The sequence below is a fragment of the Oryctolagus cuniculus genome, chromosome 9, assembly GCF_051225735.1.
Source record: "Oryctolagus cuniculus isolate XC-2025 breed Fujian yellow rabbit chromosome 9, ASM5122573v1, whole genome shotgun sequence".
In the NCBI taxonomy this organism is placed as follows: Eukaryota; Metazoa; Chordata; class Mammalia; order Lagomorpha; family Leporidae; genus Oryctolagus; species Oryctolagus cuniculus.
Window position 1 is genome coordinate 94,990,490 of NC_142875.1, and position 17,067 is coordinate 95,007,556.

At 46.8% G+C, this 17,067-nt stretch overlaps 1 protein-coding gene and 1 pseudogene across 6 annotated transcripts in view; both read right to left on the reverse strand.

Moving 5' to 3' along the window:
- Positions 1 to 17,067, reverse strand: part of SPATA13 (spermatogenesis associated 13) — a 167,165-nt gene that overhangs the window by 68,126 nt on the left and 81,972 nt on the right. Inside the window, exon 1 of one of the 5 annotated variants that reach the window (XM_070049163.2) lies at positions 3,367 to 3,531. The exons of the other annotated variants lie outside the window; for them this stretch is intronic. Within the exon in view, the coding sequence (XP_069905264.2) occupies positions 3,367 to 3,435 (69 nt within the window). The 5' untranslated portion in view covers positions 3,436 to 3,531. Of the gene's footprint in view, positions 1 to 3,366; positions 3,532 to 17,067 lie in introns of those variants that run through there. 5 annotated transcript variants of the gene reach the window in all.
- Positions 10,852 to 16,228, reverse strand: LOC127492128 (large ribosomal subunit protein uL6 pseudogene; annotated as a pseudogene). The gene has a single exon (XR_016213716.1). The product of XR_016213716.1 is annotated as a large ribosomal subunit protein uL6 pseudogene (transcript).

The following is a 17,067-nucleotide window of genomic DNA, read 5'->3' on the forward strand; positions in this document are numbered from 1 at the left end:
TTTCATACTGAACAATCCCACAGCTCACGAGTATACGATCACACTGTGTCATTTCTCAACTCCTATTTTCAGAGAGACCAGGCCGTGCATTAGACAATCATGAGGGATGCATGGGGCAGATGTGCGCATCTGGGCCAAGAGCTAGAAGTGTAACCCCAGCCAGGCTGCTTAAATTCCATGATTTGGTTCTGTAACTGTTCAGTGGGGAAATAACAGGGACTTGTCAGGATGGAGCATGGTCATAGTAACTTAGCGCTTATCAGTTGGAGTTAATTACCGCTTTCCAAAAAGCTAGGCCATGGCAGCAATTGGGTTCCTGCCATCCATGTGGGAGACTTGATTGAGTTCTAGGTTCCCAGCTCCCGGCCTGGCTGGGCCCCATCCCAGCCCCAGCTGCTGCAGGCATTTGGGGATTGAACAAGCAGACTGGGGCTGTTTCTCTGTCTCTCTCAAATACATTTATACACACACACACACACACAAGTATATGGCCCTGCATATATATATATATGTGTGTGTGTGTGTGTGTATCTATACGTAGACATAAAAGAAGCAATGCCAAGGAGTATCCATCCCGAGGGGACTGACAGGACAGGGCTCTTCTGGGAAGACTCCTCTATGTCCCGCTACTAAGGAGGAATGTGCAGAGACCTGTGGCAGCAGAGCCAGCCACAGGCAGAGCAGGGCACCTGCGAGGCAGGCTGGGTGCCTGCAGTTCCTCCGTCCCTAGTCATTATTCAACAATACAAACAAAAAAGGCCATCAGGCCACAGGCACAGGAAGGGTCAACCAGAACAGCCAGAGAGGCTGAGTGTGTGTGACAGCAGGGCAGGCGGCAAGTGCACCTGGAGGTGGCCCCAGTGGGCGTGGAAAAACTAAGTGGCTGTGGGCCAAGAAGACACACCTCATGTCCATGGCAACGGAGACCTGAATTTCTAATTTCCAGTCTGCTATGTTTAGCTTTCCCTAAGCCAGCCACCTACGTCCATGGGTTCCACACATGTGGATCAAAAATAGTCAGGGAAGTCAGATATCAACATAGACACATTAAAGAAAATTCAACAAAAATTTAAAAATAAAGAAAATATATGGAAAAACAAGTGTACTGAACATACAGACTTTTTTCTTGTCTTTATTCCCCCAAACCCTATTTATATAGTATTAGGTAGTATAAGGAATCTAGAGATGATGTAAAGTGTAGAGGAGGCCATGTGTAGATTTACAGAAGGGACTTGAGCATCCGAGGGTGCTGGCGTCCCTGGGGGTCCTAGGGCCAATCCCTGGGGACACCGGGAGGCATGATCAAGTTTGACAAAGATGCAAGGAAGCTGCAGGGATTTAAAGATCTACTCCAATGCACTCGGTTTTCAAGTTAAGAAAGCGGAGTCCTAAAGCAGTGAGTTGACTCCCCCAGGGCAGCCCGCCCAGTCACTGGACACAAAGCCTGGAAACAGCTGGCCTCCTAGTGGCAGCTCCAGACTTTCCCCCAGTGCACAGTGCACATCGCTGCTGCTCCAAAGAAAATCTGCTGAGTCCTCCCCACCTCCACTCATGCTGCCATCTGATCTACTGACTCCTACAGCCCGGATGCCGTCTTCCACTGAGGCACGCTGCAGGGTCTGGAATATGCCCCTGTGGTACAGAGATTCCTCGGAGCTGAAGCACTGCAGAATAGGCTTTTTGTTTGTTTGTTCCTGCACTCTGCTATCTGGATAAAAGCAGAACCTTCTAAGAACTCAACTGTCATAAATCCTGTCCTGGGAGTCTCTGGGGGCCAGGGAGAGAGGAGGAGCCATTTCTTTTTTTCTTTTTCTTTTCTTTTCTTTTCTTTCTTTCTTTCTTTTTTTTTTTTTTTTGACAGGTAGAGTTATAGACAGTGAGAGAAAGAGAAAGGTCTTCCTTCCATTGGTTCACCCCCCCAAATGGCCACTACGGCTGGTGCTGTGCCAGGAGCCAGGAGCCAGGTGCTTCTTCCTGGTCTCCCATGCAGGTGCAGAGGCCCAAGCACCTAGGCCATCCTTCACTGCCACAGCAGAGAGCTGGACTGGAAGAGAAGCAACCAGGACTAGAACCCAGCACCCATATGGGATGCTGGGGCCACAGGCAGAGGATTAACCAAGTGAGCCACGGCGCTGGCCCTGAAGGAGCCATTTCTAAACACTCCATCTCCATCTACTCCCCTAAAGACACAGTCTTTCACCTTTCCTACTGTCATTCATTTGCTTTCTCCTAAGTTTCCTTCTCTCCTGTCCCTTCCACTATGAAGACAATATGTAACCCTCAAATTCTAGCTGCCTTCTTGAGTCACGCTGTCTGTGAACTCTCTCTCTCTCTCACACACACACACATACACTCAGGAATAAACACCTGCCTTTTCTTTTCCTAATCTTACACTTGTCTGTTTAATTCACAGGCCCCCAAGAACTGCATCTAGGGGCATGGAAAAGTTTTTCCTCCCCAGCAACACCATGGTAAAATATCAGAGAAATCATAGAAAACAGTATTTTGCATTACGTACAAAACACAGATTATTACAGATGGTTTAAATAAATTACTGTATCAAATGGCACAGACAACTTGAATACACAGTGAGAATACGTTCATTTCTATTACCACCCTGTGAGAAGACACGAGCAAGGAGTAGTTTAACTGCTCACAAATGTAGAAGCAGTGATTCGGTTTTGTTTTTAGATTTTTTTTTGGTTTGCATTCATTTTCTTATTGCAATTATACAACATGCAGCCTGCTTTTTCCCTTTATTTTTTTTTTTGGGGGGGGAGGCAGTTGTTTGTTTTGTTTCCACTGATGTTGAAATAAGGAAGTACTCCAGGAAGGCACCCAGGCTGGGTAAGGCAGGTATGCCCAAAGCAGGCCACACGCGGAGGTGGAGAGGCTGCGGACTAATCCTCCAACGCCATCGGGCCTCAGTGTCAGCTGCCGCCCCGGCACAGGGCAACGCCTACCCAAACCAACCGTGAGTCTAGTTTCCGGATTTCTAGAGCTCCACTGAAAACATAAGGGGAGAAAACACCCTCTGTAAAAGGCCCTGCGTGTTCTAGGAACTGCAGAACCCAGGTAACAGGGCAATCACAAAGCGGAAATGTCCACTTCACTCCCGGGAAAAATGCAGAGGGGAGGAGCGGGGCAGCCCTTCAGATTTAGCTCCCGTTCAGGCACCGTTCTCAGCCAGAAGGGAGCTAGCCAGCCTCCTCAGCAAACAGATCTGAACCTTGATGGATATCCTGAAACGGAGTCTTTGGAGGTAAAGTTAAGTCCTGGCTGTGGTTATCTTGAACTCCAAACACACACGCCCCTCCCCCGTGCAAACGCTCCCCACCCCCCCCACCCCCCCAGCAGAGAGCCTACCTTGGACTGGGCCATGGGCAGCGGTGCCCCACAGACACACTGCAGGAACAAGCAATGAACCATGTCCATCGCTCTCGGCAGTCTTTCTTGCCTTTAAAACTCTACAGCCGGAGACCTACGTGGCCATCTCAGAGCCCTGCCTCGTCCAATCCAACAGTCTCAGCTTCGGATCACTCAGGGCCCTATAAGCTTGACTGGTTAATTCACACCCTAGTCATAAACGTTTGTAAACAGACTTTTTGGTGGAGTCACTGTTCTTTTAACTCTTGCATCCCTGAGCACTTTCAAAGCACTTTCCCTGCTCAGTAAGACCCATTTGCTTCCTCTACAAGATTTCTTCGTTCAGTTTGTGAAAATAGAGAACCAATACCAACTTGTCACCCCCTGTTAGACCCTCTAAGCCTTTTTTTTGAAACCACAGGAAAAGCAAACAATTAACCCAAAGGGGAAAAAAGAAAGAGTCATATGAAATAATTTGATTTCCCATATATGCAATTCAGAAGCCTGACCCACAGTCAATATACAGGGTCAGAGAGCAAGTGTTAGGGGGGGAGTTGTGTCCCCCAAAAAAGATACGTGGGAGGCCTAACCTCAGATACCTGTGAACATTATTGTATTTAGAGATGGGATCTTTGCAGACATAATCAGGTTAAAAATGAAGTCTCCGTGGGTTAGGCGGGTTCGAATCCAACGGCTGAGGTCCTTGTAAGAGGAGGGAAATGTCGACGTGGACCTACACAAGAGGAAGTAAGCCACGAGAGTAGGGGCAGGGGCCAGAACAATGCTGCTGCAAGCTAAGCAAGAGCACTGCGAGAGAACGAAACACCCAGTGTTGGGAGCACTATCCCTAGGGGATGGACAGGTCAGACAACTAAGTGATTCAGAAGACAACTCTGTAAACTAGGAAATTAAAAACGCTCTGTGACAATTTGTAAAGTAAATACAGCAGAAGACTTGGAAAGCACACAGGTGTTCTGAAGAGGCATATCAGGAATTCACCGCCCAGGTTTCCCCCGGGGCTCCAGGGTCCCAGATCCCGGCACGGGATTCAGGAACAGCCACAGAAATGGAAGCGAGAAGGGAAAGCATTTGACAACCAACGCAGAGAGGGCTGCGACAATGGCAGGAATGAAAGCAGGGGTTTCTGAATGCCTGCAATGTGCCAGACCTGTGCCAGGTGCACGTTTCCTGGTTTAACCTTCACAGTCACTCTGTGGAGGCAGGCACTATCCACAAGTAACTGACCAAGACGTTGCAGCTCAAATAAATACAGAGAGCCAGAAGGGGGCGGGACCTCTCCATCCATCTGATTTCTAACCCCCTGTCCTTTCTGCTGCCCACTGCAAGTCCTTGGCATATACATGGACAGGAGGGAAGCAGAACACCGTGGACATTCCTTCCCTTAGTTGAGGGGGCTTCGTGGAGGAGGGAAGGCTCTGATAACGGGTGCCCCAGGCAACCGGGGGAAACCTACAGACACTTTCTCAGAAGCACATTTTTAAATGCATAAAATGAAACAGAAGTGTAAAGACGCCAGTGGCTTAATCCTCTGTACCACAACACCCGCCCCTTAAATGCTCTTTGATCTTAATTTTTACAGGAAAGCTTGAGAAGAGAAAATGAGAACCAGAGAAAGCATGTAAATACTCGGTTTTGTAGCCATGAAATTAAAACTTCCCCAAGAGAATACTAAAATTTTACCTTTGTGTATTTTGGGACTTCGGCATGGCTTATTGTGCCTTTGCTATTCTCAAGTTAAAATAAGGCACTAACAGAAAATAATAGGAGCCAGCCTTGTGGTTCAATGGGTTAAGCCACTGCTTATGACACCACATCCCATATCAGAGTGCCAGTTCAAACCTTAGCTACTCGGCTTTCCATCCAGCTTCTTGCTCTTGTACCTGAGAGGCAGCAGCTAACAGGTCAAGTACTTGGGAGACCTGGATGTAGTTCCTGGCTCCTGGCTTCAGCCTGGCCTAGCCCTAGCTGTTGCAGCATTTGGGAAGTGAACCAGTGGATGGAAGATCTTTCTCTCTGTGTCACTCTCTTTTTCACATAAATAACTTTTTAAAAAGAGAGAAAAAAGAAAAATTTGGTGAATATCTTATGATACCAGTTCATATAATTTCATCTAAGTATTTCATAAGCTTTATTTTTTTGAAGATTTATTTATTTGAAAGTTAGAATTACACACAGAGAGAGGTCTTCCAACCCCTGGTTCACTCCCCATTTGGCCGCAATGGCCAGAGCTGTGCCGATCTGAAGCCAGGAGCCAGGAGCTTCTTCTGGGTCTTCCATGCGGATGCAGGGGCCCAAGGACTTGGGCCATCTTCTACTGCTTTCCCAGGCCACAGCAGAGAGCTGGATTGGAAGTGGAGCAGCCAGGTCTCGAACTGGCGCCCATATGGGATGCTGGCACTGCAGGCGGGGGCTTTACCCACTACGCAAAAGCGCCAGCCCCGTAAGCTTTCTTTTTAAAAACCTGTATTGCCAGGAGACTGGAACTCCATCCACATCAGTGGCAGGGGACCAGGCCCTTGAGACATCATCCACTGGCTCCTCAAGCTCATGAACAAGAAGCTGCATGAGAAGCAGCCCAGCCAGGACTGGAACTGCCACTCTGCTGTAGGACATATCCCAAGTGGCAGCCTTACCCTCTGTGCCACAATGCTCGCTCCTCATAAACTGTAGAGAGCTCAATATGCAGAGTATTAATATGAATGGTGTATAACTTATAGCTTAATAAATGGTTATTATGGTAATTTGTTTAACTTTTTTTTTTTTTAACTTGAGAGACAGAGAGAGAACTCTCATCTACTGGCTGACTTCTCAAATACCTACAATAATCTTAAAGCCAGGAACAGGGAACTCAGTCCAGTTCTCCCATGTAGCTGGCAGAAATCTAACAACCTGAGGCATCAGCTGCCGCCTCCCATGGTGCACATTAGCAGCAAGTGGGAACTGGGAGCCACGATGAGATTCCAGCCCAGACGCACTGAGATGGGGGATGTGGCATCCCCACTAAGGTGGCTCTAACTGCTGGGCCAAAGGTACAAACCTGTGGTCATTTCTATACAAGCTAGCAACGAGATGCTCACTCAGGTACACAGGTTTGTGACTCTGTCTCCCTCTGCCCCACAGTTTTTAAAGTCAAAATCCTATTTGGTGACATTTCACGGCAGAAAAACTACTCTAGAAATGAGCCACTGGAAAGTTAAAAACCCACATGCATGTTTAACTTTCACAGTTTTAGAAACCATCTCAGAGGCTGTTTTTCAAGTTTACAGAGTCCCACGGCCTGTCAAAAGTTGCACACCCATTCAGAAATACTGTGAAACTTTCCACTGGCAAAGGAGTACATTATGTAATCGGGAGCACAAGCAAGTGGAAATTTATTTTCAAAAGTTTGAAAATGACTCAGTTGTTAAAGTAAAAAGCTACTTTCATATTTAGACTCACGATCTGAATTTCTATGGTTTAAGATTTCAGCAACAGATTTTTTTCTCTATGAATTTTTCTCCTGATAAAAGAAAAAACAAATGACATAAACTATAAACACTCTAGGAAGACTTAAACTCACACAAAAGTTGGTCCCAGGGCCTTACGTACAAAATCCTCATTCATACAAGTTGCTTATATAAATTGGTATAGTATTTTCATAGATCCTGATCACATTCATATTCTTTAAATCCTCTCTAGATTACATATACTCCTGATATAATGCAATTGCTATGTAAACATTTGTTATACTGTATTGTATGGAGACTCATGACAAACAAAAACTACACGTGTTCAGTACAGATTTGCTTTGCAAATATTGTCTCACAGGCTGATGGATCTTTTTGGTTTTTTTTGTGAATAATGGATTTCAAAGAACAAATGTTTCCATTTGTTGATGAAAACAAAGTTAATAGTTTTGTGTGTTTTTGGTGTTAGACCTAAGAAATCTTTGTCTATCCCAAAGTCACAAAGATTTTCTCCTAGGTTACACTCTGGAAGTTTTGTGATTTTTTTATTCTTTTAGAATTATTTTATTTATTTGAAAGTCAGAGTTACACAGAGAGAGAAGGAGAAACAGAGAGAGAGGTCTTCCATTCTGCTGCTTCACTCCCCAAAATGACCGCAATGGCTAGAGCTAAGCTGATCCAAAGCCAGGAGCCAGGAACTTCCAGGTCTCCCACGCGGGTGCAGGGGCCCAAGGACTTGGGCCATCTTCTACTGCTTTCCTAGGTCATAGCAGAGAGCTGGATTGGAAGAGGAGCAACCAGGACTCGGCACCCATATGGGATGCTGGCGCCATAGGCCGGGGCTTTAACCCACCGCACCACAGAGCCGGCCCCAAGTTTTGTGATTTTTTAGCTCTTACACTTAGGGACACGCTTTATTTGTAGTCATTTTTGAACATCACACCAAGGCTAATTGTTTAGTTTTGTTGTTTTACCTATGGACTTCCAGTAATCCTATGTCTTTTGTTGAACTGCTGGTGGTTTTTATGCCACAGAGAATGGAAGTCATCTACTGCTCCACTGAGTTCTTTATCATTCATTCTCTATGAGAAGGAAGTCCTAGACTTAAATCACAAAATTGAAATTATTGGTACTAAGATAATTTTCTAATATTATTTGTGTTGTTATACATTTTTATATTGAATTTAGCATTTTGTTATCATCTGCCGTGACCGTCAGTACTTTATAATAATACCTGAATAGCCACCCTGGAGTGGATATACAACAGGTATTTACCCCTCATGGAGTGCTTTGTAGTGTGATGAGAAGACAATTACAGTTGGTTGCCATATTTACGGATTCTGCATCCTTGGGTTCAGAGAACCCTGGATCAAAAAATATCTGAGGAGCCTGCACTGTGGTATTAGTGGGCTAGACCTCTGCCTGCAGTGTCAGCATCCCATAAGGGCACTGGCTCGTATCCTGGCTGCTCTTCTTCCAATCCAGCTCTCTGCTATGGTCTGGGAGAGCAGTGGAGGGTGGCCTTAGTGCTTGGGCCCCTGCACGCATGTGAGAGACCAGGAGGAAGCTCCTGACTCCTGGCTTCAGGTTGGCCCAGCTCCAACTGTTGTGGCCGTTTGGGGAGTGAACTAGTGGATGGAAGACCTTTCTCTCTGTCTCTGTCTCTCTCTCTGTCTCTGTCTCTCTCTTTCTCTCTCTAATTGTTTAACTCTGCCTCTCAATAAATAAATAAAATTAAAAAATAAAATTAGATAGTGGTGACCTCTGAACAGGAATCATTTACTTAAGAAAAAGGATAGATACAGAAGGCAGACCAGCAGTTGCCTGCTCTTGGATGGGAACAGGGACTGGCTGCAAAGGGGCCTGGGAGAACTGTTCAGGGTGATGGAAGTGTTTGTCTTTTAACTATGGCAGTAGCTGCACAACTGTAAATGTCCTGAAACTAAGTAAACTGTATACTTACAATGGATGAATTGGATGCTATGCGATTTATACCTCAGTAAGATTGCTGAAAAAATCTTGGGCAAACTTTCTGGGGTTACATTTATTTCCATAAACACATCATCTTTCTGCTTCTAGAAATGGATCTTTGGAGCAGCTATGTATAATTTCTAAACTCCGGAATGCTTAATATCCCCTAACTGGACATTGGGCACCTAATGAGTAATGTCTACGGGTAAGCATTTGGCATAATGGGTAAGTCAACAGTGGGACACCTGCATCCCATATGAAAGTGCTGGGTTTAAGTCCCAGCTCCTCTGCTTGCAATCCAGCTTCCTACTTATGTACACGCTGGGAAACAGGAGCTGAAGGCTCAGGTGGTTGGGTCCTTACCACCCACATGGACACCTGGATTGAATTCTGGGCTCTTGGTTTCAGCCCTGGCTGTTGTGGGCATCTGGGGAGTGAACCAGCAGGTGGAAGCTATCTGTCTGTCTATGTTTGTTAAATAAAAATGAAAATAAATAAATATTTAAAAACAGGAATGCTTTGACAATCTACAGACTAAATTGTATCATGGATCTGTTCCTCTAATTAATATGTACCTTTGAGCTTTCATTATTTAGGAAGTATCATCCATTACCATCATAAAACTCCACAATCCTTCATTCCAATTCAAAGTAGTTCTGACTTTAGCCCCTGTTCATCACCGGGAGTATTCCAGAACTACAAGGTTACAGGGAGGCTTTATTTTAGACCTTTTGGCTTTTGGTACTGCCACGAATTCTGCAGTCCTCGGGGTCAGTGTTGTGGCATAGCTGTGTTAAGCCACAGCCTGTGAAACCAGCATCCCATGTGAACACTGGTTCAAATTCTGGCTGCTCCACTTCTGATCCAGCTCCCTGCTAATGGTCTGGGAAAGAAACAGAAGATGGCCCACCACTCACGTGGGACACTTGGATGGAGTTCCAGGCTCCTGGGTTTGGCTTGGGTCACCCTTGGCTTTGTGGCTATTTGGGGCGTGAATGAGCAGATGGAAGATTGATCTCTTTCTCCCTCTCTCTGTAACTTTGCCTTTCAAATAAATCAATTAATAAATCTTTAGGGAAAAAAATAAAAAAGAACCCTTCCTCTCTCTGTCCAGTTGGTTCTTTTGGTGGCTTGTTGATTGGTGGCATGCCAAAGCACGAGTCTACCCAGTCACCTACCTTCTTTGAGAGCTTTCTCCCATCAACATCCAAACACATGTTAAAAACAGAAACCGCGACCCTGGGAGGCAGCAGGCAATGGCTGAAGTGGTCGGGTCCTTACGACCCACATGAGAGACTCGAATTGAGATCCTGGCCCCAGCCTAACCACTGCTGGTATGAGCGTTTGGAGGAGTGAACCAGTGGATAGGAGATCTCTCTATTTGTCCATCTTTGCCTCTCAAATAAATAAAAAAATAAAAAAAAATTTTAATGAACCCATTCCATCCCTCCATCTCCAACCCCTGGACTCAAGTACTGAAGGACAGTGTCTCTCTCTTGGCTACCGCACCCCGGCCCTGTCTACAAGCTGGTCTGGTCCACCTCAGCCACACAAGTGTTCTGTTCTGCAGGCCTGCTCAGACACAATCTCTGCCCTTCCACTGCCTGCAGGGCAAAGTCCAGATCCACAGACCTAAGTAAGGCCCTCCCTAATCAAGTTCAGACCTATCTGCCAACCTTATCTCCCACTTCTCCACCCACCCAACCCCTGAGGAAGTTACGGACAGCAATTCGCAGTTCCCTGGTCACAGCGGGTCAGTCCCTCCACTGGACACTTATCTGCAGACATACTCAGGGCTGTTAGGTGCCTATCTCACCTCGTTTATTTTATTGTTTTAAGGTTTATTTATTTACTTATTTTGAAGGGTCAAATCAATAAATCCTTTATTGCATTATTAAAATGCCACGAGGCATAATCGGGTTCTTGCTTCTGTAGCCAGACAACTTTTAGATTTTTTTTTGCCAGTTAACTATTTTTTAATTTATTTTTTAAGGAATACAAATTTCCTAAGTACAACTTTAGGAATATAGCTCTTCTTCCCATCATATCAGCCCTCCCACCCACACTCCCACCCCTCCACAACTGTTCCTTTTTCAGAGACATAGCCATCCCTAAATTTGTCAATATCCTTGTTTTTAACTGTTGCCGCCTGCTGAATCAAGGCAGCTGAATTTCAAACAAGTTCAGTGTCCTTGCTTCTGAGGGCTAATTCATCTCTCTGGGCTTGAGATATGAACAAGTAATACCGTGCCTCATCCGAACCCTAGGGATGTACTTTTCACCCAGGAAATCTTGGAGGATAACAAGAGACCCATTCTCCTGAGCAAGCACACTGTTGGGGAAGTGAGCACACACAGACCTCATCTTGAAACAGAGCCCCATGTAACCCCCGCGATCAGATTCTGCCCATGTCTACAGACAGTGCGAACGGTTGCCAGTTCCTTTCTACTTCCCCACCATTGGTCAACCCACAGCCTCTGCTTTTCCTTTCCGGGGAGCCTGAGTTCTACGTAGACGTGACTGAAGTCCCTCCACAGGTTCCTCTGGGACGCCTCATGATAACTCTGTGCCCCTTTAGGTTGACGTCGACATTTTCTGGAATGCTGACAGTCTGATTGTTGCAAATGGTCTTCATTCTCGCCGTAGATGCAGCAAAAAAGCAGATTTATTTGTTTTTATTTGAAAGTAAGAATGAGAAAGAGAGAGAATGTCTTTCACCTACTGTTTCCCTTCCCAAATGCCCACAACAACCAGGGCTGGGTCAGGCTGAAATGAGGAGCCAGGAGCTCCATCTTGGTCTCCCACGTGGGTGGCAGGGACCCAAGTACTTGAGTCATCATCTGTTACCTCTGGGGTGCACATTAGCAGGAAGTTGGATTGGAAGCAGAGGCAGGACTTGAACCCAGGCATTCTGACATGGAATGCAGGGATCCCGAATGTAGGCTTAACCGCTGCACCACAATACGGGGCTCTCGCTTCATTTACTCTTCACAGCCACCCTATGCAGTGATAACTCTTATCACCCCCATTTATAGGGGAGAGAGGTGAGAAGACCATTGAGTAAGCAGAGAACTAGTGAGCAGCAGAGCTGAGACCCAGCTGCAGTACCTGCCTCCTCCTTGTGGAAGACCAGGCCACGCATCACTGTTACCCCGGGCCCCCGGCCCCAGTCTTCCTGTAATATCCCATCCAGCTCTTCTGTTCTGCTACTTTTCACCTGCAGTGATTAATTCCAGTCTGGTGCTCCCATGGCACTGTAGGTTCTCAGGAGCAGCATTTATCACAGAGTGTAAACTGCCTGGATACATTCCAGGCTACCAATTAGACTATGAACTCACAAGGATAAGGACACATTTTTTTAACTATTTGTTTTCCCTATGCCTGGCACACAGCAGGTGTGGACGAACCACGGGTATAACTATCAGTTGTGTGTGGTCTGTCTTCCAGTGTCAGCCACTGCTGCTCCTCCTTTACGTCTTCCACGTCCACCCTTACTTACATTTCACGCCCTGATCACCTGACAGCTCTTGAACAATAAACTCCTGACAGCTTTTTCCTCTGGGCGCCTTTCTTCCTGATTCTCTATCCACAGTGAATTCAGTTCCCTTCAGCACAGGATCTAGCCTATCTTGTCTCTGCTCATAAATGTTTCTGGTCTCTCAGTGCATACTAAGTGCAGTCTGTATCTAGGGAGTTTGCATCTGCCAATCCTACCAACCTAGAGGGAAAATATTTGGGGGAAACCTTTGTCCTGCACTGAAACATTTGTAGACTTTTTTCTTGCCATACTTCCTAAACAATGCATATAACAACTATCCATGCAGCATTTACATTGTATTAGGTGTTGTAAGTCATCCAGAGAAGATGCAAAGTCTACAGGAGGATGTATGCAGGTTCCATGCAAATGCTACTCCCATAAGGGATTTGGGCATCTGCAGATTTTGGAAGGTCTTGGAACCACTCCTATGGATACACCAAGGTCTGACTATTCTTCATAGACTCTTTACCCTGGAATTCAAAGTGCTTGTGATTTAGACTTAACAGGTTTTTTTTTTTTTTTTTTTTTTTTTTTTTTTTTTTAAACAGGCAGAGTGGATAGTGAGAGAGAGAGACAGAGAGAAAGGTCTTCCTTTTTGCTGTTGGTTCACCCTCCAATGGCCCGCAGCACGTGCGCTGCGGCCGGCGCATCTCGCTGATCCGAAGCTGGGAGCCAGGTGCTTCTCCTGGTCTCCCATGTGGGTGCAGGGCCCAAGCACTTGGGCCATCCTCCACTGCACTCCCGGGCCACAGCAGAGAGCTGGCCTGGAAGAGGGGCAACCGGGACAGAATCCAGCGCCCCGACCAGGACTAGAACCCCGTGTGCTGGTGCCGCAGGTGGAGGATTAGCCTATTGAGCCGCAGCACCAGCCAACAGATTCATCTTAACTTGGATTATTACCCTATATAAAAATCAAGTTACATTACTTCCAATTCTCTCCAATCACAGAATATCTCTGCACACCTATCCAAGCTACTGCATCTTACTGACATGTCCCGCTATCCTATTCATAACTACCTATAGAAATCCTACTTCATTTTTTTCTTTTTTTTCCAAAGATTTATCTATTTATTTGAAAGGTGGAGTTACAGAGAGGCAGAGGCAGAGAAACAGAGGTCTTCCATCCACTGGTTCACTCCCTAGACGGCAATAACAGCTGGAACTGCACTGATCCTCCAAGCCAGGAGCCAGGAGCTTCCTCCAGGTCTCCCGTGCGGGTACGGGAGACCATCTTCCACTGCTTCCCCAGCTCAGATTCAGTTACCCTGGTGAAGCCGATACTTGGGTGAGAACTGCATCTCTTCTGAAATCCTCCTGTGTGGTGTCTAACCCATCCTGCACAGTTCTTCTGTAAGTCAGACACATCTGGATGCACATGCATACTCGCTGGCATTACCCATGTCCCCCAGAGAGCACAGACACCTGCTAGGTGCTCGACACATTCAGGGTGACCCATTATTGAATGAACATATCAGTGTTACATTACATGACAACTCAATGCATTTTCAAAAATTAATGATTGTCAACTAATTGCTTGAAGAATTTCCCAATGCTCTTAAGACTATAATACAGTGGTCCATCAGAAAAAAAAAAAAAAAAAAGAACTCTGGAGGAAACAGACCTTAATTCACCCCTATCTTTTTTTCTTTTTTTAAAAGATTTATTTATTTATTTATTTGAAAGTCAGAGTTACACAAAGAGAAAAGGAGAGGCAGAGAGAGAGAGAGAGAGAGAGAGAGAGAGGTCTTCCCCTCACTGGTTCACTCCCCAACTGGCCGCAATGGCCAGAGCTGCGCCAATCCGAAGCCAGGATCCTCTTCCAGGTCTCCCACACGGGTGCAGGGGCCCAAGGACTTGGGTCATCTTCCACTGCTTTCCCAGGCCATAGCAGAGAGCTGGATCGGAAGTAAAGCAGCCGGGTCTCAAACTGGCACCCATATGGCATGCTGGCACTGCAGGCGGCAGCTTAACCTGCTACACCACAGCACCAGCCCCTCATGTCGTCTTAAGCAGTCACATCAATCTAGGATGGAAAATCATCTAAGTGGACAGTGACAGGCACACAGTGGCAGCCAGTGTTAGAATGCTGGGCCAAGAGTTCAACATGCATAGTTTCATTGGTTCTTAGATAAAGGCAGATGAAGACATTCCACATTTCACCCTTGAGAAGACCGAGGCCCTGAGAAGTTGAACAGTTTTTGCCCAGTTTGCCAACATTATCAATATTTTAATAGCAGAGCCAGGGTCCATCAAATTAGAAACACTTATCAAAAGACTATAGTTTGTCCTGGAAAGGGACATGACTGTTTTGTTTTAAAGATTTATTTATGTATCTGAAAGGCAGAGTTACAGAGAGAGAGGTCTGGCTCATTCCCCAAGTGGCCACAAAAGCTGGGGCTGGGCCAGGCCAAGCCAGGAGCTTCCTCCGGGTCTTCCACGTGGGTGCAGGGGTCCAAGCACCTGGGCCAACCTCTGCTGCTTTCCCCAGGCCATTAGCAGGGAGCTGGATTGGAAGTGGAATCGTTTCTCGGCCTTTTGGCTAAGATCAAGTGTGCGTAGAAGTGGAGCAGCTGGGATACAAACTGGTGCCCGTAGAGGTGCTGACATGGCAGGTGGTGGCTTTACCTGTTATGACACAATGCTGGCCCCACAATTAGCTTGTTTTGTTTAAAAGAGCTATCTAGGGGTGAGCATTTGACATAAAGGTTAAGACACTGATTGGAATGCGTGTGTTCCAGTAAGAATGCATGGGTTCCAGTACCAGCTCTGCTTCTGATTCCAGTTTCCTGCTATTGTACACCCTGGGAGGCAGCAGGCAATGTTCAAATTCTTGATTCTCTGTCACCCATGTGAGAGAGCTTCAGCTTAGCCCAGCCCTGACTATTGTAGACACCTGGAGAGTGAACCAGCAGATGGAACATCTTCCTCTGTCTCTGCCTTTCAAATAAATAAAAATAAAGAAATTTAAAAATAAATTAGGGGGCCAATGCTGTGGCACAGTGGGTTAAAGCCCAGGCCTGCAGCGCCAGCATCCCACATAGGCACTGGTTCGAGTCCTGGCTGCTCCATTCCCATCCAGCCCCCTGCTAACGTGCCTGGGAAAGCAGAGAGGATGGCTCAACTCATTGGGCCCCTGCTCCCATGTGGGAGACCAAGAAGAAGCTCCTGGCTCTTGGCTTGGGATCAGCTCGGTTCCAGCTGTTGCAGCCATTTGGGGAGTGAACCCACACATGGAAGGCACCCCCTACCCACCCCCCCATCTTTTTTTTTTTTTTGACAGGCAGAGTGAATAGTGAGAGAGAGAGACAGAGAGAAAGGTCTTCCTTTTTGCTGTTGGTTCACCCTCCAATGGCTGCCGCGGCTGGCGCGCTGCGGCCGGCACACCGCGCTGATCCGATGGCAGGAGCCAGGTGCTTCTCCTGGTCTCGCATGGGGTACAGGGCCCACGCACTTGGGCCATCCTCCACTGCACTCCCTGGCCACAGCAGAGAGCTGGCCTGGAAGAGGGGCAACCGGGACAGAATCCGGCGCCCCGACCGGGACTAGAACCTGGTGTGCCGGCGCCGCAAGGCGGAGAATTAGCCTAGTGAGCCGTGGCGCCGGCCTCCCCCCCAATCTTTCAAATAAATAAGATAAATCTTTTTTTTTTTTTTTTTTTTTTTGCCAGGCAGAGTTAGACAGTGAAAGAGAGAGAGAGAGAGAGAGAGAGAAAGAGAGAGAGTTATAGACAGTGAGAGAGAGAGACAGAGAAAGGTCTTCCTTCCGTTGGTTCACTCACCTAATGGCCGCTATGGCCGGCACTGCGACGATCAGAAGCCAGAAGCCAGGTGCTTCCTCCTGGTCTCCCATGCAGGTGCAGGGGTCCAAGCACTTGGACCATCCTCCACTGCTTTCCCAGGCCACAGCAGAGAGCCTGACTGGAAGAGGAGCAACCGGGACTAGTATTCGGTTCCCCAACCGAGACTAGAACCCGGGGTGCCAGTGCCGCAGGTGGAGTATTAGCCAAGTGAGCCATGGCACCGGCCCAAATAAGATAAATCTTTAAAAATTAATTAATTAGGCCGGCACGGCGGCTCACTAGGTTAATCCTCCACCTGTGGCGCTGGCACCCTGGGTTCTAGTCCCAGTTGGGGTGCCGGTTCTGTCCCGGTTGCTCCTCTTTCAGTCCAGCTCTCTGCTGTGGCCCGGGAGTGCAGTGGAGGATGGCCTAGGTCCTTGGGCCCTACACCCACATGGGAGACTAGGAGGAAACACTTGGCTCCTGGCTTCGGATGGGTGCAGCACATCGGCCATAGCGGCCACTTGGGGGATGAACCAACAGCAAAAGAAGACCTTTCTCTCTGTCTCTCTCTCTCTTTCACTGTCGAACTTTGCCTGTCAAAAAAAAAAATTAATTAATTAATTAATTAAAGAGCCATCTACTGCAGGAACAGAAGGCCAAAGTCCTATCCAGAAACCAGCTGTAACACTCTAAACTCCAGTGCTTGTACGTTTATAGGGACCAGGCAGCACTACCAACAAGTAAATGCCAAGATGCGTTTTTCAAGCAGGTGACAACTTCAGGGACCTGCTCCAAACAGTTTGAACAACAAAGCTCACCACTAGGTGGCAGAAGGAGAACATGCTTTGTAAATAAGAGCAGCACAAATTTCCAGCTCTGATTCCCAGTCACGCAGGATCTTCTTAAACTGCTTATAACTTTTCAAAGATTATTTTGTCATTGTA